General features: G+C 36.1%; 1 protein-coding gene across 8 annotated transcripts in view; it reads left to right on the top strand.

The window, feature by feature from the left end:
• Positions 1 to 22,929, top strand: part of AKAP9 (A-kinase anchoring protein 9) — a 196,304-nt gene that overhangs the window by 49,098 nt on the left and 124,277 nt on the right. For all 8 annotated transcript variants that reach the window (XM_032402194.1, XM_032402189.1, XM_032402190.1 and 5 more), the window contains 2 exons: positions 15,435 to 15,665; positions 18,979 to 19,023. In XM_032402194.1, the coding sequence (XP_032258085.1) occupies positions 15,435 to 15,665; positions 18,979 to 19,023 (276 nt within the window). The remainder of the gene's footprint in view (positions 1 to 15,434; positions 15,666 to 18,978; positions 19,024 to 22,929) is intronic.

Raw genomic sequence — 22,929 nt, 5'->3', positions numbered from 1 at the left:
TTAACCAATTGAGCCACCCAGGTGACCCAGTAGGCCTCAGGCTTTTAATCTTAAGACAGAAGAGTCTATATGTAGTCTTTTTTCCTTTAGGATTTGAATTTAAACTTTTTTAATGTTCTAGAGTTCTTTTCTATCTCATGTGCAATCATATTTCAGAGGCGTAGTAGTTTATACCTATTCAGAAGGCATCTCAATTGAAAACTAAAATCCTTTGAAGTATTTTGCGAGTATTTTCCTAGGTCCTGCAAGCTTGTAACCCAATCCCATTCGTTTTTTTTTTTTTTTTAATTCAAAATCTGTCTCATACTTAGCCTTTTTCTTCTCATTCTAACACCATTCACTACCCAGTGAAACCAGGCCCACTTTACCTCACCTTCTATTTGGTTTCCCTGGCACTCTCCTTAACCTTTCAGATCCAGCCAATCACCACATTCTGCTAATTTTACCTTCTAAATATTTCTTGATTTATCCACACTTCTGTTCCTACCTTATTATCGCTCACTTGGGCAGTGGGAAGTTTGACGGTGGAAGAAAGAATATGAATTCGATAGTAATAGTAGCTACCAGTTCTGGAGCACTTTCTAATGCTAGGCATTATGCTAAGGGTTTTATTTATTACCTTATTTAATCCTTATAACTGTTCTAAGAGCTGTGGATACTGTTGCTATCCCTGTTTTATAGGTGGGAAAACTGGAGAGGTTAAGTAATTTGCACGTCATAGTGGCAGAGCAATGATTTAAACCTAGTTGTCTGACCAAAGAGATTGTGTTCTTAACTTCAATCCTACATAGGCTCTTAGATCTTTGATCAGTGTTTAGGAGGTAGGATTGAGAGGCCTTGGTAATTGGTTGTAAAGGGTAAGGAAGATGCTATGGTCTGAATGTTTGTGTTTCCCCAGAATTCATATGTTGAGATCCTAACCTCCAACGTGATAGTATTAGAAGGTGGGGCCTTTGGGAGGTAATTAGGTCGTGAGGGCGGAGCCCTCATGAATGTGATTAGTTCCCTTACAAAAAAGATTTCTTGCCTCTTCCATCATGTGAGGTTATAGCAAAGAGATGACCACCTATGAACTAGAAAGTGGGCTCTCACCGGATCCTAAATCTTCTGGCCCCTAATCTTAGACTTTAGCTTCCAGAACTGTGAGAAATAAATTTCTTTATATACTACTAAGTCTATAATATTTTGTTATAGCAGCCCAGACAGGCTAAGGCAAGAGTTGACTCTAGTTTTCTGACTTGAGCAACTGTAAGGAGGTAGGTGCTAGTCTCTGAGATAAGGAAGATGAACGTATTTGGGGGAAGAGAAGAGTTTGAATGAAATGGGTATCTGAGATAGGAAATGTGGGCATATTTGGAGGGAAACAAATATTTGAGTAAGATGAAAATGAGTTTTGTTTTGGATATGTTGAGTTGGAGGTGCTTATAGGACATCCTAGAGGAATGGTCCAGTGTAAAATTGAATGTGTCTGGAGCTGAAGACAGAAGCCCATGCTAGAGATAAATATTTGGTTTAAAGATACTAGCGACACTCTGGAAGTGAGGAGTTTAGTCAGGAAGAAGACTAATGCAGACTGAGAGTTGAATCCTGTAGAAGCACCTGTGTTTGTTTGTTTGCTTTTGTAGAAGCACCCATGTTTAAAAGGCAGGTGAAGAAGTATCTGCAAAGAACACTGAAACATAAACTGTTCACAAAGCTAGAAGACAGTGATGTCTGTGAAACAGAGGGAAGACAGAGTTTCAAGTAAGGAGGGGTACCACTAGTCAAAAATGAGAAACCAAGTATGATGGAGACTTGAAAAGTGACCATTAGCTTTAGCAGCCATTGGTCAGAAAGGGAAATGTAGATTCCAGATTAGGGAATGAATGGGAATCAGGAAAAGGTGGTGTATGCTACCTAATTTTTCAAAGTTGTTGTTGTGAAAAGCAGTATAATTGTAGTGGTAATGAGCTTAGACTAGACGAGACCATCTGGGATCAAATCATGGCTCTGCCATTTTTAGCTTTGTGACTTGAGGCAAGTTACTTAACCTCTCTGTGCCCCTGCTCCCCATCTGGAAGATGAGAATAATAATAGTACCTGCCTTGGGGTTATTATGAGAATTCAGCTAATACTTATAAAGCACTTAGAATATTGTCAGACTGTGAAAAGTGTTCAAGAAGTATTAACCATCATCATTATCCTTTTCATGCTGGAGCATAGGGGATCAAGCTACATAGCAGAAAACTAGATTGGAGAAATAGTCTGGGATCAGAAAATGAGAAGCCATGTGTACTCTTTAAAATAGTATGGATTTTATCCTAAAAGTAGCAGAAAACTGTTAAAAGAATATATATTTGATATGTTTAACCTTTGAAGAGGTTATTCCTTTCCAAAGAATATATCCCATGGTCAGGTAGGTATGCTGCCACCTGGTGGCAGTTCTGTTATTGCTATATAGATGAAGCAGTTAAACCATTTTTTAAAAGATTATAAAATATTGATTTGATTAATACAGCTAAATGTAAATCAAATAGCCTAATTCTAGTAAGGCTTTTTTCTTTTATTTTTTTAAGATTTATTTATTTATTTGAGAGAGTGTGTGAGCACGGGGAGAGGCAGAGGGAGACAGAAAGGGAGAGAGAATCTCTAGCAGACTCCCTCCTGAGTGTGTGTGGGGGGGGGGGATGGGCAACATGGGGCTTGATCCCACGACCCTGGGATGGTGACCTTAGCCCAGGCATCCTGGGCTTTTTTATTTTCAAAAACCTAGTATTATTTAAGTGAAGGAGAGAAGATAGAGGGTTATTATAAAGATAGATTTCAAAGGAAGGTAAATGAAATATAGTTGGGCCTCATGGGAAACTGAAAAGGCATTTGGAATCAGTGCTGTTCTCTACATCATCTGTTATCTTTCACAATATCTGATACTCCTCTTGTTGTAGATCAGCTTCCTTTGCCTGTACATCAGTTTACACATGACCAAAAATTATGAGTCCCCACATCTGTTCTATTTAATGAGGTTGTTTCTCACTATATACACTTTAAGAAAAGAAGGAGGAGAGAAAATTTATTTAAGTAGTGGAAGCCTGTCTATTCATAGAATAAGCATCTAGCCTAGCGGTTCCCAAACTGCAGCACAACAGAAGCACCTGGGAAGCTTCAAACAATTTTGAATCCTAGGTCACACTTCATCCTGAAATCAGAATATCTGGGGTGGAGCCAGGACTTACTTTTTGTTTTGTTTTGTTTTGTTTTTTAGAGAGAGTGAGTGAGTGTGGGGGTGGGGGAGAGGGAGCCGACAACCCTGAAATCACGACCTGAGCTGAAATCAAGAGTTAGACGCCCAACCGACTGAGCCGCCCAGGCGCCCCTGGACTCACTATTTTTTTTTAAAGATTTATTCATTGGGGGGGGGGTAGGGGCATAGGGAGAGAATCTTCAAGCAGACTGCACGCTGAGCACAGAGCCCGACGTGGGGCTCAAACTCATGAACCATGAGATCACAGCCTGAGTCAAAACCAAGAGTTGGACACTTAACCAACTGAGCTACCCAGGCACCCCAAGACTCTATTTTTTGAAAGATCCTCAATATGTAGTAGAGTTACTGATCCAGTAACATCATCACTATGTGTGATTCTGCAACACTGAGTGATTGTATATCATGAACTGTCATATGCCAGCTACTTTCCTTGGTGTGCAGCTGAAGAAGTAGGGATGATATATGTCAGCAAGAAAACAGCAGAGAAAAGTATTTGAGTCTGCAACATGACTGGTAGGTTTATCATGTAAATTGTACTTTATGGTTGATTTTAGGGATATTTATAGATTTATATGATTATTGTATCATTCATGTAAGATGCATCTCCCCTCTGTTACCTTTCTGGACATCTTTCTTGCCTCCTTGTTCCCTAATTCTAGAAGAATTGAATTGACTCACTTCTTTTCTCAAACTAGAGCAGCAGGAGAGACCCGGGTGTCATGGATGGTAGGAGCACTGGCTAATTTCCTCAGAAGAAAGTTCTGCATACTTTAGAAATACCTAAATTCATTATGTTTCACTTCCAAGAGGATAAATATAAAATGTATAGGTAAGGGATGCCAGGGTGGCTCAGTTAAGTGTCCAATTCTTGGTCTCAGCTCAGGTCTTGATCTCAGGGTCATGAGTTCAAGCCCCACACCCAGTGTGGAACCTACTTAAAAAATGTATAGGTAAGGTAAATGATAAAAAAAAAAACTACTTTTATACTTATTACCCAGCTTAAGAAATAAGCAATTCAAATACATTTGAAAATCTAATCCCAGCCACTTACCACCTCAGGTAGCTACAATTCTGAATTTTGTTTATCATTGCTTTGCTTTTCTGTATCACATATATATACATAAGCAGTTTGTTGGTTTTCCTGTTTTTGAACTTAATGGTATCATGTTGCAAGTGGTCTTTAGTGATTTGCTTTATGTTCAATGTTATGTAGAGAGTGTTCACTCCTGCATAGTATTCCATTATTGGAATTTGCCCCAGTACCAATGAGCATTTGGGTTGTTTCCAGTTTTTTTGTTGTTACAAACATTGTTGCTGTGTTAGCTTTTGTCCATCTTCTGATGCACAGCACGTGCCAAGGGCTTAGATTTGTGCAGAGATTGTGATCCCAAGGTCTGTCCGTTCCTGGGGAGTAGTGACTGTGTGAGGGAATGAGGTAGGAAGAGGAAATGAAGCGAAAAACAAACTGATATTTGTGTGTTTATTATATACCTCATTACATCACATAAATGATCTCTGACAGATGTCCTTTAGAGCTGTTGATAGACACTGGATACCTGACAGGATGGGCCTTTAACTGACCAGATGTAGCAGTTCTTCCATTATTAAATTGAGAATTCCTGCAAAAAGAAGATACATATATCAGAAGGAATAATAGTTTATAACCTGTGGCTTATGAATGAAACCTCAAGTGATAAACTGGCATATATTTATGTTGCTGAGAGAGATAGTATCTGTTATAGATATATCTTGGTTTAAGGATTCTTCTTTATAAGAGATGTACACTGCTTTTATTTATTTTTAAGGAGATTAAGCTTCATAATATGGAGAGACTAGATAAGATTGGGGCAGAGTGCCATTATTCTCACTGTTCATTGTTAATAACTGAGGTGACAGTGAAATGAAACAGAGGTAGATGGCATGTGAACAGTGAAGATGTAATGACCTGTCAGTGTTGGCAGTTATGCTTATGAGGTTTGGTAACCGTGTCTGGAGAGGCTGATGAAAGTGGCGAGGTCCCAGGACAGCATATTCCTGGGGCTCTGCCTTCTTTCTGCTTTTTGGAATGAGATTTGTGGTAGATGTGTATTATGTCCTTTAAAAAAATGGTGATATTAACTTATAAGTCCATGATAATTTTTATTAGCGAATATTCTTTACAGAATATTCTTTACAGATCTGTGGGGAAGGAGGCAGTGAAGATTTTTGAAAGAAGAAAACAATCACCCATAGTCTCAACCCACAAATAATCACTATTAGTTTGTTGATTCTTTGTTTCAGTGTATATTTTTAAACTTAACTTGAATCATACTCTATGCAATTTTGGCTGCTTTTCCCCAGACTTTATGTTGAAAGCATTTTCTCACATTAAATTTTTTTTGAAAACATTATTTTTGACAGTTACATTGTATGGTTATGCAATAACGTAACCATAGAACTGATATGTCATCTTTTAAGAAAAATTATTTATTTTAAATAATCTCTACACCCAGTGTGGGGCTCGAACTCACAACCCCATGATCAAGAGTCACATGCTCTTCTGACTGAGCCAGACAGGCACCCCATTTTTTTAAAAAGAAACTATGCAGATGTTCTGAAATTCTGAGGAGTAATGCCTAGAATTATTGTTTAGTGGTGCCTCTTTTATAAAAAATAAATTATCGGGGCGCCTGGGTGGCTCAGTTGGTTAAGCGACTGCCTTCGGCTCAGGTCATGATCCTGGAGTCCCGGGATCGAGTACCGCATCGGGCTCCGTGCTCGGCAGGGAGTCTGCTTCTCCCTCTGACCCTCCTCCCTGTCATGCTCTCTGTCTCTCATTCTCTCTCTCTCTCAGATAAATAAATAAAATCTTTTAAAAAAAAAATTATCTTTTTTTATTCAACAAATATTCATTGAGAACCTATGTGCAGGCACTCTTCTAGACTTAGAGTATTATGTAGGCTTTGATTCTGATTAAAAACCCCTTTCCTCCTGAAGCTTGCTATCTAGTTATTTGTTCTGAAATAAGTTAACTTAATATAATCAGTAACATGAGCCTAAAACAGTATTTTAATTATTTTAAGTACTTAGAAGAGATTTGTTCTAAGCACTATAAAGTAATCATTCTAATTTTTATTGCGCATCTGTCTTTTTTCATTTGGGGTCATTTAGTAATAGATACTGTTTATTGATTTTCAAGTAATGGTTTTTGTTTGTGTGTTGTTTTTTTTTTAAGAGGGAGGGGGGAGGGGCAGAGGGCGAGGGAAAGAGGAAATCCCAGGCAGGTCGCACACCGTGTGCAGAGCCCAACACCGGGCTCAATCCCACAACCCTGAGATTGTGACCTGAGCTAAAACCAAGAGCCAGATGCTTAACCAACTGAGCCACCCAGCCACCCCTCAAGGAACAGTTAAAAAAAAAAAAAAACTCTTATAATGTAAAATTCTAACTTTTCCTCCTTTATAATGGAGAGTAGGAAGAGGAGAAAGGACAAAGAAAAATTGAAAACAATTCTTCAAGAGAGCCCTTAAAACTGGAAGAAATCTTTTATTTTTTAACGTTTATTTGTTTGAGAGAGAGAGAGAGTGTGTGTGCGTGCACCGTGCTAGCAGGGTCGATGCAGAGAGAGAATCTTGAGCAGATTCCCCATTGAGCATGGAGCCTAAGGCAGGGCTTGATCTCACGACCCTGAGATCATGACCTGAACTGAAATCAACAGTTGGACACTTAATTGACTGAGCCACCCAGGTGCCCCAAAACTGAAAGAAATCTTAAGAAGTCCTTCTAATCTATCTCTTCATTGTACAGTTGAAGAAATTGGATTCTACTGAGGTCAAATGGCTTGTCCAGTATCACAAAGCTAGTTTATTAGACTCTCTTTAGACATAATGATTCAGTATTCTATTATATGTCATCCATATTCTTTTTGAAATATTGTTTTCATTCAACAAATATTTGCATCTGCTATGTGCCATATGATGAAATGTGTTAAAATATGCAAAATTAAGATGATTCCTTAGAGTGCAGAATCTCTTTTCTTCTTAAACATGAAGGTGTTCCAAAACCTAATAAAAAATCTACATTGAATGAGATTATAGAATGTAAGTAAGACTGATGGCTCAGTAAGGTAAAGTTCTGAGGTCTTTTCCGAATCTGATATTTTTGGGGCTATTTGGGACTGTTATTTTCCAACAGTTCGTGATACTGTTGGAAAATATGCTTCAGAGCATCCTTAAAATGTTGCTTTTGTCTTCCTTGCTTTTCAGTTGCCCCACATACAAATTGTCTTTGGGTCAACTGTTGTAATCTTCTTTTTGTTTTCATAGTTAGGCCCCTGGAGTTTTGTTGTAATAGTTTGTACAACATTCTTGTGCAGCATTCATTAAGGAATATTAAAAAGGTTTAAAGGCAGTACTGACAAGTACAAATAGTCACCATAATTAGAATTAATTAGGATTTCTTAAATTTTCTACAGCAAAAACATAGAAAATGGCTCAACTCACAGCTGTTTTTGGAAACTGGAGAGACTAGATAACATTTTTAAACTATTTTACAATGTTCTCTTTTGGGTGTGTGTGTGTGTGTGTATTGTTGTTGTTGTGGGTGTTTTTTCCCCAGTTTTGTCAAAAAAGTATTTGTTGGTTTGGTGATTTCATGTATTCATGACTTTGAACTTAGTGTTCTAGGATTTGAAGTATAATGACAAATGAAGGAGAAAAAGGAACTCAATGCATGGAACATAAATTGGTATAATGGAAAAATACTGGATTTGGAGTCAGGTGTTCTTACTCTGTTTTGCCACTTAACTGATTATGATCTTAGACAAGTAACTCATATTTGTCTTCAAATCTCAGCTTCATATTCTTTTTTCCAGTAGGGTATTTCCTCACTTCTCCCGACATCCCCAACCAAATTAAATCTTTCTATTGTAGGCTTTCTTTACTACCTATACTTTATCTTCAAGGCATTTTTTAATCTCTTGAAATGATGTATTTCTGTGTTTTTCTATATTTGTTGAATTTGTTCTTCCGACCTGGATTACAATTCATAAGAGTATGGTGTGTATCTGTTTGATTCATTACTAACTGTACTGCCTTTAGCGCAGTGCTGGATACGTGATAGGCAGTCAATAAATATTTTTTAAATAAATAAACTACTTAATACCTGTCCTATGCCAAGTTATTATCCTCACAGATCTAAAACTTAACCACCACACCTCTTATAGAAAGCTGCCTTTGAAAGTCTTCAGAGAGGGAGAAAAACCATGAGACTTTTAATTCTAGGAAACAAACTGAGGGTTGCTGGAGGGGAGATGGGTGGGGGGATGGGGTAACTGGGTGATGGGCATTAAGGAGGGCATGAGATGTGATGAGCACTGGGTGTTATACACACTGATGAATTATTGAACTCTACATCTGAAACTAAAGATGTACTATATGTTGGCTAATTGAATTTAAATTAAAAAAAAAAGAAAAAAATTATTTTAAAAAAAGCTGCCTTTGAGAAAATCAGGGTATGAGAAGCTCCCATACCACCTCCTTAAAGATATATAGGAGTACTTTTGATTATGAAATTGTACACTAACTTTTATCTTATTTGCTTCCCACAACTCAGTGATGTAATAGGCTGGCCTTGACTAAAAGATCCTACTTGTAGGACCATGTATTTTGGTTCATGTCTAGCACAGTGCCTGGCACATAGTTAACACTCAGTGAACATTTGATAAACGTTATAATTAGTAGTTTTTTTGAAGTGCCATTATAAAAACTTGGCTTGTTTTTATACAGGATTTTTTAAGTTCCTTGTTTTATTGAGAATGATTACTTATAAGGTTATAAATATTGAACTTAAGGAATAAATTATCAGTCATTTTTGTTTAGTCGTTTATTCATGTTCTGGTCAAAGTAAGATATTTGCTTGAGATTTGAATTAGTTCTGAAAGACAAGTGTATGTGGACATGATATCTTTCCAGTAAATCTTGCAACTATTTCTGTGCCTACATATGTTAACATTTTTATAATTGGCTTCCAAATGACAAACACAGATGGCTGTAGTCTGAATTTTCAGCATGTTTTAGAATAAATGTTTTCCCAGTAATTTAAAGTGTATCATTTCAATATCAGATGATTAGCTAATTGAGTAGAGTTTCTGATTTTTGCTTATCTGCTAGCTTGCCATTTTAAAGATTTAAAATAAAAATAGCTTACATAGGTATAAGAAATTAGACTTACGATCTTACTCCTCTCACATTTTTATGAAATGGAACTCTTGCTGAAAAGCTATTCTGGGCATTATATATTATTTTTAAAATCAAAGTATAATTAACATAGTATTAGTTTCAGATGTGCACTATAATGATTCAACAGTTCTATACTTATACAAGTGTATTCTCATTCACCTTTATCTGTTTCATTCATCTCCGTACCCACCTCCCCTCTATAGTTTCTTCTCTGTATTTAAGAGTCTGGTTTTTTTGTCTCTTTTTTCTGTTTGTTTTGTTTTTTAAATTCCACATATGAGTAAAATTGTATAGTATTTGTCTTTCTTAGTCTGACTTATTTCACTCAGTATAATGCCCTCCAGGTCTACCCACATTGTCTCAAATGGTATGCTCTTGCTCTTTCTCTCTTTTTTTTTTTGAGAGGGAGAGCGATGGAGGGAGGGGCAGAAGGAGAGGGAGAGAGAGAATCCCAAGAAGGCTTCACTCTTAGCTTGGAGCCTGACACGGGACTTGATCCCACAATCTGAGACCATAACCCAAGCAGAAATCAAGTCAGATGCCCACCTAACTAAGCCACTGGCACCATCTCATTTTTTATGGCTGTGTAATATTCCATTGTATATTGTACCACATCTTCCTTATCCATTTGTCTATCAGTGAACTGTTAGGTTGCTTCCATATCTTAGCTATAGTAAATAATGCTGCAGTAAACATGGGGGTGTATATTTTTTTTAAATTAGTGTTTTCATTTTCTTTGGGTAAATACCTGGTAGTGGAACTACTGGATCAAATGGTAATTCTGTTTTTAATTTTTTGAGGAATCTCCATATGTTTCCCACAGTGGCTGCATCAATTTGCATTCCCAGCAGCCATGCATAGGGTTTCCATTTTCTCCACATCCTTAGCAACACTTGTTATTTCTTGTGATTTTGATTTTAGCCATTCTGAAGGAGTAAAGTGATATCTCACTGTGGTTTTGATTTGCATTTCCCTGATGATGAGTGATGTTGAGTAGCTTTTTATGCATCTGTTAGCCATCTATATGTCTTCTTTGAGAAACGTCTATTCAGAACCTCTGTTCATTTTTTAGTCAGATTGGTTTTTTTTGGTGCTGAGTTGTATAGTTCTGTATACATTTTTATGAAACAGAACTCTTGCTAAAAAGCTATTGTGGGGCATTATTTTTGAGAATTAATTTTGTTTTGTTTTGCCTGATGGAGGAAGAGATGGTAAGAGGGATTATTTTGTGTTTTGATTCATTTAATTGCTGATTTTAATTCTAAGACCATGGAACTTTTCTAGATAATAGAATTAGATATGCCTGTTATATCATCTGAATTGTCTGGTTCTATGAAATAGTGCTTAAAATAATTTTTTTTAGTGGTGACTTTTCTGTAAAAAGATACCTTTTTTTCACTTAACATGTATTTTTTTTAAAAAGATTTTATTTACTTATTTGAGAGAGAGAAAGCACGAGTGGGGGCAGAGGGAGAGGGAGAAGCAGGCTCCCTGCCGAGCTGGGAGCCCGACGCGGGGCTCGACCCCAGGACCCCGAGACCATGACCTCAGCTAAAGGCAGACGCCTAACCAACTGAGCCATGCAGGCGCCCCTCAACATGTATTTTTTTAGTACTGTTCCAGACTTTGAATATATAGCAGTGAACAGAACAAAAGTCCTTACCCTCATGCTGTCTACCTTCTGGTTAATTGTTCTGAAAAAATAGTATGACTTTGTATAATCAGTAAAAGGCCTAAAACAATGTCTTGGTAATTTTATGTTCTTAGAAATGATTTGTTCTAAACACCATTCTACTTTTAATTCTACACCATTCTACCAGAAAACCATTCTACTTTTTAATTCTTATTTATTTATTTTAAGTAATCTCTATTCCCAAGTGGGGCTCAAACTCACCACCCCAAGATCAAGAGACACATGCCCCTCTGACTGAGCCAGTCAGGCGCCCCAAAAACCATTCTACTTTTTATTCTATATCTATTAATAACTTTTTCATTTGGGTTCATTTAGTAATGGATACTACTGTCTGAGAGGTGTTTTTTAAAAAATCAGACCTTTTAAAATACAGTTTTAGTTTTCTCCTTTGTTATGTATTTGTACATAAAATAAATATTAAATATAAATTATATAACCCTACAAGTTGGAATTTTAAACAGAATATTCGTCTTTGTCTTTATATTCTCTGCTCTCTGGGTATATTTTCTAACACAGACAACATGGAATTTTAAGAAGTTTCTGAAGTTGAACTTAAATATCAAGAATGTCATTATTAATGTTTTTCTTGGTTTTGTGTTCTCTCTGTGGGATCTTTTTAAAATGATGTGCCTAGACTTTTGATTCTATTTTCAGATAATATGTAATAGTGTTTCAGTTGGTTTATTTTTAAGAATGAATTTAGTATCCTCCAAAGTAGTTTAAATGCATTCCAGCAGCTTAATAATGTACAAATAGAGGCAACTGGTCTTGCATCTGTTCCTTAAGCAGACATGAAGTAGGATAACAGGCTAGTTGCTAAATAACTGGGGAAAATTTTTAATGTGATATATTTTTACATTCTACAAGGTCAGTGATTGATTAGATATTTCTGACTTATGAGTTAGATGTCTTTATTAAGTAATCACTACTACATAGCTGTATCCTTTTTTTCATCTGCAACAGACAAAATAAGTATAAAATATGCTGTGTGTTATTCTATAAGTTGTGGTATTTGTCACATATTTTGATAGTTAATGATAGCAACATCATTAAGATTGTTTTAATACTTCATATCATAAGAAATTTACTGGCCATCTTTGTGCTTGGTCTAATAGTTATATAATTAATATGCTGGTAGTAGATTTCCTTTTTTTAATTTTTTTTTATTTTTATTTTTTTTAATTTTTTATTTTTATGTTAATCACTATACATTACATCATTAGTTTTAGATGTAGTGTTCCATGATTCATTGTTTGTGCATAACACCCAGTGCTCCATGCAGAACGTGCCCTCTTTAATACCCATCACCAGGCTAACCCATCCTCCCAACCCCCTCCTCTCTAGAACCCTCAGTTTGTTTTTCAGAGTCCATAGTCTCTAATGGTTCGTCTCCCCCTCCGATTTCCCCCCTTCATTCTTCCCCTCCTGCTATCTTCTTCTTCTTTTTTTTTTTTCTTAACATATATTGCATTATTTGTTTCAGAGGTACAGATCTGTGATTCAACAGTCTTGCACAATTCACAGGGCTTACCAGAGCACATACCCTCCCCAGTGTCTATCACCCAGTCACCCCATCCCTCCCACCCCACCCCCCACTCCAGCAACCCTCAGTTTGTTTCCTGAGATTAAGAATTCCTCATATCAGTGAGGTCATATGATACATGTCTTTCTCTGTTTGACTTATTTCGCTCAGCATAATATGCTCCAGTTCCATCCACGTCGTTGCAAATGGCAAGATCTCATTCCTTTTGATGGCTGCATAATATTCCATTGTATATATATACCACCTCTTCTTTATCCATTCATCTGTCGATGGACATCTTGGCTCTTTCCACAGTTTGGCTATTGTGGACCTTGCTGCTATAAACATCGGGGTGCAGGTGCCCCTTTGGATCACTACATTTGTATCTTTGGGGTAAATACCCAGTAGTGCAATTGCTGGATCGTATGGTAGCTCTATTTTCAACTTTTTGAGGAACCTCCATACTGTTTTCCAGAGTGGCTGCACCAGCTTGCATTCCCACCAACAGTATAGGAGGGTTCCCCTTTCTCCGCATCCCCGCCAACATCTGTCGTTTCCTGACTTGTTAATTTTAGCCGTTCTGACTGGTGTGAGGTGGTATCTCATTGAGGTTTCGATTTGGATTTCCCTGATGCTGAGTGATGTTGAGCACTTTTTCATGTGTCTGTTGGCCATTTGGATGTCTTCTTTGCAGAAATGTCTGTTCATGTCTTCTGCCCATTTCTTGATTGGATTCTTTGTTCTTTTGGTGTTGAGTTTGATAAGTTCTTTATAGATTTTGGATACGAGCCCTTTATCTGATATGTCATTTGCAAATATCTTCTCCCATTCTGTCAGTTGTCTTTTGGTTTTGTTGACTGTTTAGTAGATTTCCTATTTTTAAGGCACAAAGGGGCTTACACCTATTCTTATGCTTTTGTTCTTCTCTCAATGATCAAGTAGCTCAAAGTAAATTTAAGAATTGGTGGTTAGTAGTTGCTTCATATAAAATTTAGAAAATGTATTGCATAAAAAAGGAAATTTCAGATGAGCATAAGGAAAAATACCTGAAATCTCCAGTCTAGAGAGAGATCAAAGTTGTGGTTATATTCTTCCAGAATTTATATATGCCTATGTGTATAATGTTATTAAAATTCAAGCTAGTTAGAATTATTGAAGGCTGTGGGCCTGAGCCCTGCTTGTCTTTGTTGAAAGAGATGCACACCATTTTCCTTTTATTAAAAAAAAAAGATTGGGGCGCCTGAGTGGCTCAGTTGTTAAGCGTCTGCCTTCAGCTCAGGTCATGATCCCAGGGTCCTGGGATCGAGCCCCGCATTGGGCTCCCTGCTCAGTGGGAAGCCGGCTTCTCCCTCTCACACCCTCCCTGCTTGTGTTCCCTCTCTCGCTGTGTCTTTCTGTCAAATAAATAATCTTAAAAAAAAAAAAATTCTATTGCAGTATTATTTTATATATACCACTGTGTCATAAACATCTTTATTATTTTTTCACATATACTTTTTATATAAACATCTTTAATATTATTGATTATTTGCATTAACATTTTAATTGAGTTAATCCAGTGTTACCCAAAGTATGTAATGCATACTTCTGATTTTAGGTGGTGACGGGATATTTTAGGTGATAGCCTGATCCAGTATTAATTAATAGTGAATAGGGGCACCTGGGTGGCTCAGATGGTTGATCGTCTGCCTTCGGCTCAGGTCATGCATGATCCTGGGGTCCTGGGATGGAGCCCCACATCAGGCTTCTGGCTCAGCGGGGAGCCTGCTTCTCCCTCTCCCGCTGCCTCTCCCCCGCTCATGTGCTCTGTCTCTCTCTCTCTCTATCTATCTCTGTGTCTCAAATGAATAAATAAAATCTTTTTAAAAATAAATAATAGTGAATAGTATCATAAGAAAGTTAATACTTTTCCAGGTTTTTTTTTAGACCATCTGTTTACAGTAAGCCAAAAGTCTGTTTGATGCTCATATATCCTTAATACTCCTTTAACACTTGCCTGTTTCTCTTATAACCTTCAGCAGTAATACCTAGCTAAAATTTTGATAATGTAGTGTTAGTTTTCATTACATTCATTTCTGTTTACTATTTTATTTAAGGAAATCACAAGTGATACTGGCTTTTAATTTATACCAGGATAGGAAGTCTCCTTTTAAAATAAATTTAGATAAGTACACTAGTGAAAACATGCTAAGTTAATGATAAGTATAGATGGCATTAGGACATGGCAAAAATCCTGATGATGATATGCAAGTGATTAGGGGATAGGAAGCACTATTGTTTGACATTTAAATTATTTCAAATTTTTTCCCATTAGAAACAAGGCTGCAGTGATCATTTGTGTAACTAAATCTTTTGCATGGACTAATTAAATTTAGTACAAATTAGTAGAAATCCCAGAAATTTCACAAGGTAAACGCATTTAGACCTCTTGTATTTTTATATAATCTAACATCCAGAGGTTACACTCTTGCCAAGCTGTGAGTGAGAGCGCCTGTTTTCCCTATTCTACCTAACTCTGGGCTAATTTTTTTTCTTTAGACATGACATTTTCAGTTCTTCTTAATATTTGAATAGTATTTATTCAGAAGTACCTAATTTTTTTGCAATTCGGTAGTTATATTAAGGACTGTAACAACTGTCCTTTATTTAGTGATGGTTTTATTTTGTAAAGAAAATGATTCCAAAGATACTTGCTTTTTTCATAGTGGTGGTAAAGAAAAAGTATCTCTAATGATAAGGACAATGTCTTTTTTTCTGTAGCTTGCCCAGTTTCGACAAAGGAAAGCTCAATCTGATGGGCAGAATCCTTCTAAGAAGCAGAAAAAAAAGAGGAAAACTTCAAGCAGTAAACATGATGTGTCAACATACCATGCTTTGAATATTGAGCACTCACAGAGTGATGAAATGTACATAAATAGTTCTCAGAGGGTAGGAACAGCCGTGACTCCTGAATCCACAATAATCAAACGTGATGAGGTCTTCTCTGTTGAAGTAAGTATTCACCTAGATTTTTGAAAATTAGAAGTCTAAGTGGAAAGTTGTTGTAATGACAACACTCATTATTACCCTGTGCAGTTTTTGTGAGCTTGATTCAGTAAACATTTATAGTACAACTATAATATAATACATCAAGGATTCAGCACCAAGGATACAAGGGTAAATATGACATTCTCTGCCCTTTAGGAAAGTCAAGTGGGAAAGGCAAATGTAAGATAGTCTGTGTATTCTGATTACAGTTATGGTAACAAAAATGCATATGGTACCCTAGAGTACCATGATTTTGGGGGAATGCTAAATCGGCATAAGCTATCAGCAAAGAAGTAGCAAGGCAACCTCTGTGATAAAAAAACAACATCCACAAGAACATGAAGCTATGATATGACTTGGAAACTGTAGGAAGTTTAGTTTTAAAAGCATCACAGAATGTTGGGGATGGGAGGATGGTAAAGGTGAGAGGCAGGAGATTGCACCTGGCCCATAGAAGGCCCAAAATAAAGGCTGATTTTCTTCTTCTCTTTAATGGTGTGATTTTCCAGAATAAGGCGATGAGGGAGAATTTAAAAGTGGATTGGGATGGTGGATGGGATGGAGCTACCAACTAAAACCAGGAGTAGAGAAGGCTGGGATGCTTAGGAGAAAGAGTGGTGTGTGAGACAGGTAATAATTATAATTTAGAGTGTACCCTGACATATTTATATGGAAACAGAAAGATTTAGATAATATATAGGATTTGAGCTTTATTCAAAAGGTCAGGGATGTTAAAGATTAGCTAAGAGTGGATCTTTTGATATTTTCCTTCTTAGAATTTGTTGAGCATCTTGGATATGTAGATTAGTGTTTTTCATCCAATTTGGGAAGTTTTCGGGCATTGTATCGTCAAATATTCTTTCTGCTCCTTTCTGTCCCCTCCTCTGGGTCTCCTGTTATGCATGTTAGTATGTTTGATCCTGTTGTACAGATCTCTAATGCTCTGTTCATTTTTCTTCATTCTTTTTTTTTTAAAGATTTTATTTATTAAAAAAAAATATTTATTTATTTGACGGAGAGAGAGCACAAGTAGGCAGAGCGGCAGGCAGAGGGAGAAGGAGAAGCAGGCTCCCCGCTGAGCAGGGAGCCCAATGCAGGGCTCGATCCCAGTACCCTGGGATCATGACCTGAGCCAAAGGCAGACGCTTAACCGACTGAGCCACCCAGGCACCCCTCTTCATTCTTTTTTAATCTTTTCCTCAGACTGTATAATTTCAATTGAACTATATATTAAAGTTTGCTGATTCTTCACAGATCTGTTAAGCCCCCTGAAATGAATTTTTCATTTCAGTTATTTTACTTTTTTAAAAAATTATTTTTAAAAATTTTATTTTATTTTTTTAAGTAATCTCTACACCCCACATGGGGCTTGAACTCACAACCTCGCGATCAAGAGTTGCATGCTCCACCAACTGAGCCTGCCAGGTGCCCCTCTTTGGTTCTTTTATAGTGATGCTCTTTATTTTGTAAGGCAGTATCCTTATAGTTTTCTTCAGTATTTTAGATTTAATTTTATTCACTTATTTGACTCTATTTAAAATAGCTCATTTAAAGTCTTTGTATATGAAGTCCAATATTTGTGTTTCCTCAGGGACCATTTCTACTGACTGTTGTTTTTCTTCTATATGGGCCATACTTTTCCTTTTTCTTTGTGTATCTTGTAATTGTTGAAATCTGGATCTTTTAAATGATGTAAAATGGCAACTCTGGTGCTTGACGTGGTTTGAAGATGTATTTGTTATCTTTTTCTGCATAACAAATCAATGTTTGGGCTTCTCACTAGAGTTTTAGCATTTCCAGTCCAAAGAGTGTCTTGTTCACCATTTCATCCTCAGTAACACAGTTTTTAGTACACAATATACATTTAATCTATAGTTGTTTAAAAGGCATAAGTGAATCAGCCATGAGGACTTATGTCATGAAAGTATTTTAGATTTAAAAGAGGGTCATATAGGGGCGCCTGGGTGGCTCAGTCATTGAGCGTCTGCCTTCGGCTCAGGTCATGATCTCAGGGTCTTGGGATCAAGCCCCGCATCGGGCTCCCTGCTCGGCAGGAGGCCTGGTTCTCCCTCTCCCACTCCACCTGCTTGTGTTCCTTCTCTCGCTTTGTCTCTCTCTGTCAAATAAATAAAAAATCTTTAAAAAAAAAAAAAAAAAGAGGGTCATATAAGTTAGGAACCCCTATGACAGAATTTTAGGATAGGGGTAAGCTTATTTCTGTTCCTGGCATCAGTTACTACATCAGAGAGGAGATAGACTTAGAACTTGGTATTGAGTGATGAATAAAATTTCCTTAAGTATAGATGGGAAAGGAGACAGTGATGGTTCATATTTGTTGAATGAAAAGGTGAAATATCTAGGTCTCTTTTCTCACTTGTAAATTGAGATTCTTAGATGAGTGGGTGAACAGTGAAAGCAGTGAAAATTTAAGTTTCCTCCTTGAGGAAACTTCCTAGTGGTTCTGAACTGAGGGAACCTCTTTCTAGTGGTTCTAAACTAAGGGAAGCTCAGAAAAGCCACTCACTTCATACCCAAATCCCAGGGATGTAAGAATGAAACAGGAATGTCTTAGTAAGTGTTTTATAAGCTGCAGAGGTGTTAGTAACAATGAAGATTGTTATTTTTCTTCAAGTTCTTACTACTTTTCTAGCATCAAGATTTGGTGATTTTTTTTTACCCTTTTTTTTTTTTGAGTAATCTCTAAGCTCATGTTCTACCAACTGAGCCAGGCACACTGATGATTTTTCTTTTTGAAGAAATTGAACTCTTCTGAGTAACATTTTAAGACTTTCTTTTATTTAAAAGAGACATAAGAATTAGAGGGATGATATCTTATTTGGTACTTGTCTTACAAATGATTTGTAATGTATATAAGACCCGGTGTGAAAGTACCTCTTGATACGTTTATATTTAGAAAAATGCTTTATGATAAATGTCAGGTGTGTTAGTTAGCTATTGTGATTCATAAAGTGAAAATTTTATAGGTTTAGGGGCGTATGGCTGGCTCAGTTGGTAGAGCATGTGACTTTTGATCTCAGGGTTGTGAGTTCAAGCCCCATGTTGGGCACAGAGCTTACTTTTAAAAAAAATGAATAAAATAAAATCCACTTACTTAAAGTTTTTTTTTTAAATGCTTGAATAATTTTTGCTAGTTTTTTAGTGATATTTTTATATGAATTTTCTATCATATGTTACTAATAGTAATGGGTTAATGAAGTACAATGTTTGGCGGGGGAGGGGAAGGCTTTAATGTAATTGGTTTTTATTTTTGTTTTAGCCAGAAAGTGAGATTTCAACTACGGCAGATGATTATAGTTCAGAGGTAAGAATAAGTAATATTATGTAGATTAACTTTTTATGTATTATTTTTGAAACATTAATACTTTATTTCTTGCAACTCACCGGCTTATGTATTTTTATAAATATAATGAAGTATAGCATAACAAAATACAATGTAAATGACCTAGAAAACCTGAAGGTTATGTTTTTCTCTCTGTATTTTTTTCAGATTATTAACTAAGGTCTTAAATCTGTTTGAATAGCTTGGGCCTTAATTAGAGGCCTTTAAGTTTCTAGGAAAATGATATTGAGATTTAGGATTAATTATCATCATAAGGTATCCATATTCAACACAGTAAATATTTCATTATACAGACTATTTCACATTCTGAGTGATGCTTTTTACAAATGCTTGAATTCTATATAATTACATAAATTCATTTGTTGAAATTAATGCTGCAATAGTGATTTTTAATTTAGGTGATAAAAGCTAATGTAGGCATTGGCCACATTAGGAAATACCTTCTTTATGTATTATTAATAAATATATGTCATATTGTTATCTTTTTCTTATTGTTTTAGATATCATTATCATTTCTTTGGTCCAGAATTTGAGGATATGGAAAATTATTCCTTACTCTGAATGGTTCAGCAACTCAGTGTATTCCATAAGTTTGGATATATTGTAGGTTTCTAATACCAAAAAAAAAAAAAAAAAATCATGTTCTAAGTGAACAGACTACTGTTTTGAATTGCAAATGGGAGTAAAAACTCTTGAGACTTCAAAAGTTTAATGTGCTTAAAAGCTGGGAATATACTTATTGGTAGTTTGGTCAAGAAGATAATTAACAAGGGTTGAATAAATAAATTGGTACCTGATTTACATTACATAAAGTTGCCTATAGGGAAAGTATCTCAATTTAAAATCACGACTTGCCGGGGTGCCTCGGTGGCTCAGTCGTTAAGCATCTGCCTTCAGCTCAGGTCATGATCTCAGGGTCCTGGGATCGAGCCCCACATCGAGCCCCGCATCGGGCTCCCTGCTCCGCGGGGAACCTGCTTCTCCCTCTCCCACTCCCCCTGCTTGTGTTCCCTCTCTCGCTGTGTCTCTCTCTGTCAAATAAATAAATAAAATCTTTAAAAAAATGAAAATAAAAAAATATAAAATCACGACTTGCAATTCAGAGAATCTGGCCTTGTGACTTTAAATTTGGGGCTTCTTTATGAAAGCAACACTGCTTTTTTTCTTTCTATAATGGCTATAGTCTTTTTAAAAAAATTAAGGAGGGCACGTGTTGTGATGAGCTCTGGGTGTTATAACAACTAATGAATTGTTGAACACTACATCAAAAACTAATGATGTACTGTATGTTGGCTAACTGAACATAATTAAAAAATTATTTTTATTCATTATTTTTAAATTGAAGTATAGTTGATAGAGACTATTATATTAGTTTCAGGTGTACAACATAGTAATTTGACATTGATATACATTACAAAATGCTCCCATAGTAAGTGTAGTTACCGCCTGTTACCATGCAAAATTATTGTAATATTAACTACATTCCCTATGTTGTGGGATATTCCACATCCCTGTGGCTTATTTATTTTTTAACTGGAAGTTTGTACCTCTTACTCCCCTATACCTATTTCACCCATCGCCCTACGTTCCCTCTCCACTGGCAACTACCAGTCTAGTCTGTGCTCTATGTTTATGAGTCTGTTTCTGTTTTGTTCATTCGTTTTGTTTTTTAGATTCCACATGTAAGTGAAATCATATGGCATTTGTCTTTCTCTGACTTTTTAAAAAATATTTATTTATTTATTTATTTATTTATTTATTTATTTATGTGATCTCCACAGCCAGCGTGGGGCTCAAATTCATGACCCCAAGATCAAGTGTCAGATGCTCTACCTACTGAGCCAGCCAGGTGCCCCTTTCTCTGATTTATTTCACTTATCCATGTTGTCACAAATGGCAAGATTTCATTTGTTTTTATGGTTGAATAATTTTCCATCATATATATATATATATATACATATATACATATACATATATAGACAAATGCGCACACACACACATATATATATGTCACATCTTCTTTATCCATTCATCTATTGATTGATACTTAGGTTGCTTCCATGTCTTGGATATTGTAAATAAAGCTACAATAAACACAGGGGTGCAATATATCTTTTCAGATTGGTGTTTTCATTTTTTTCAGATAAATACCCAGAAATAGAATTAATGGATCATATAGATCTATTTTTAATTTTTTGAGGGACTGCCATACTGTTTTTCATAGTGGCTGCACCAATTTACATTCCCACTAATAGTATACAAGGGTTCCCTTTGTCCCACATTCTCACCAACACTTGTTATTCATGTTTTTTTTTAAATAGCCATTTTGACAAGCGTGAGGTGATATATCATTGAGGTTTTAATTTGCATTTCCCTAATGATGAGTGATAATGAGCATCTTTTCATGTGCCTGTTGATCATGTTTATATCTTCTCTGGAAAAATGTCCATTCAGGCCCTCTGCTCATTTTTTAATTGGATTGTTTGGCTGTTTCCTTTTTTTGCTTTTCTTTCTTTCTTTCTTTCTTTCTTTCTTCTTTGGGGTTGAGTGCTATGAGTTCTTTTTATTAAATTTATTTTTTTATTTTTTAAAAATTTTATTAAGTTTTTTACTTTAACTCTAACATAGTTAACATACAGTGTTAATATTTGGTTTCAGGTGTATAATATAGTGATTCATCAATTCTAAACATTACTCAGTGCTCATCATGATAAGTGTACTCTTTAATCCCTATCCCCTCTTTCACCCATCCCCCCCACCCTTCTCCCCTGTGGTACCCATCAGTTTATTCTCTGTAGTTAAGAGTCTGTTTCTTCGTCTGTCTCTTTTTTTCCCCTTGGTCATTTGTTTTATTTCTTAAATTCCACATAGTGAAATCATATTGCATTTGTTTTTCTCTAACTGACTTATTTCACTTGGCATTATACACTCTGCTGTGAGGTTTTTTTTTAATATATATTTTGGGTATTAACCTTTTTTTTTTTTTTAAAAGATTTATTTATTTATTTGAGAGAGAGAGAGCATGAGCAGGGGGGAGGAGCAGGGAGCCTGACCTGGGGCTCGATCCCAGGACCTGAGATCGTGACCTGAGCCAAAGGCAGATGCCCAACCCACTGAGCCACCCAGGTGCCCCGAATATTAACCTTTTAATGGATATGTCATTTACAAATATCTTTTCTCATTTAGTTAGGTTGACTTTTAGTTTTGTTGATGGGTTCCCTTAATTGTGCAGAAGTTTTTTAGTTTGATGTAGTTTCAGTTGTTTATTTTTGCTTTTGTTGCCCTTGCCTAACAAGACAGATCCAAAAATACATTCCTAAGACTGAGGTATAAGAGTTTACTCCCCATGTTTTCTTCTAGGAGTTTTATAGCTTCAGGTCTTTAAACCAATTTGAGCTTATTTTTGTATATGGTGTAAGAGTGGTTTCATTCTTTTGCATGTAGCTGTCCTGTGTTTTCAGCACCATTTATTGAAGAAACGGTCTTTTCCCCATTGTGTATTTTTGCTTCCTTTGTCATAGATTAGTTACCATATAAACATGGGTTTTTTCCTAGGCTCTCAGTTCTGTTCCACTGATTTATGTGTCCATTTGTGTGCCAGTACCATACTGTTTTGATTACAGTAGCTTTGTAGTATGGTTTGAAATCTGGGACTGTGTTCCCTCCAACTTTGTTCTTTCTCAAGATTACTTTGGGTATTTGGGGTCTTTTGTGGTTCCATACAAATTTTAAGATTATTTGTCCTAGTTCTGTGAAAAATGCTATTGGTATTTTGATAGGGATTGCATTGAATTTGTAGATTGCTTTGAGTAGTATGGATATTCTAACAATATTAATTCTTTCAACCCATGAACATGGTATATCTTT

The sequence above is a fragment of the Phoca vitulina genome, unplaced genomic scaffold, assembly GCF_004348235.1.
Source record: "Phoca vitulina isolate PV1807 unplaced genomic scaffold, GSC_HSeal_1.0 scaffold4, whole genome shotgun sequence".
In the NCBI taxonomy this organism is placed as follows: Eukaryota; Metazoa; Chordata; class Mammalia; order Carnivora; family Phocidae; genus Phoca; species Phoca vitulina.
Note: the sequence above shows the minus strand (reverse complement) of the source record. Positions and strands in the feature narration are given on the sequence as shown.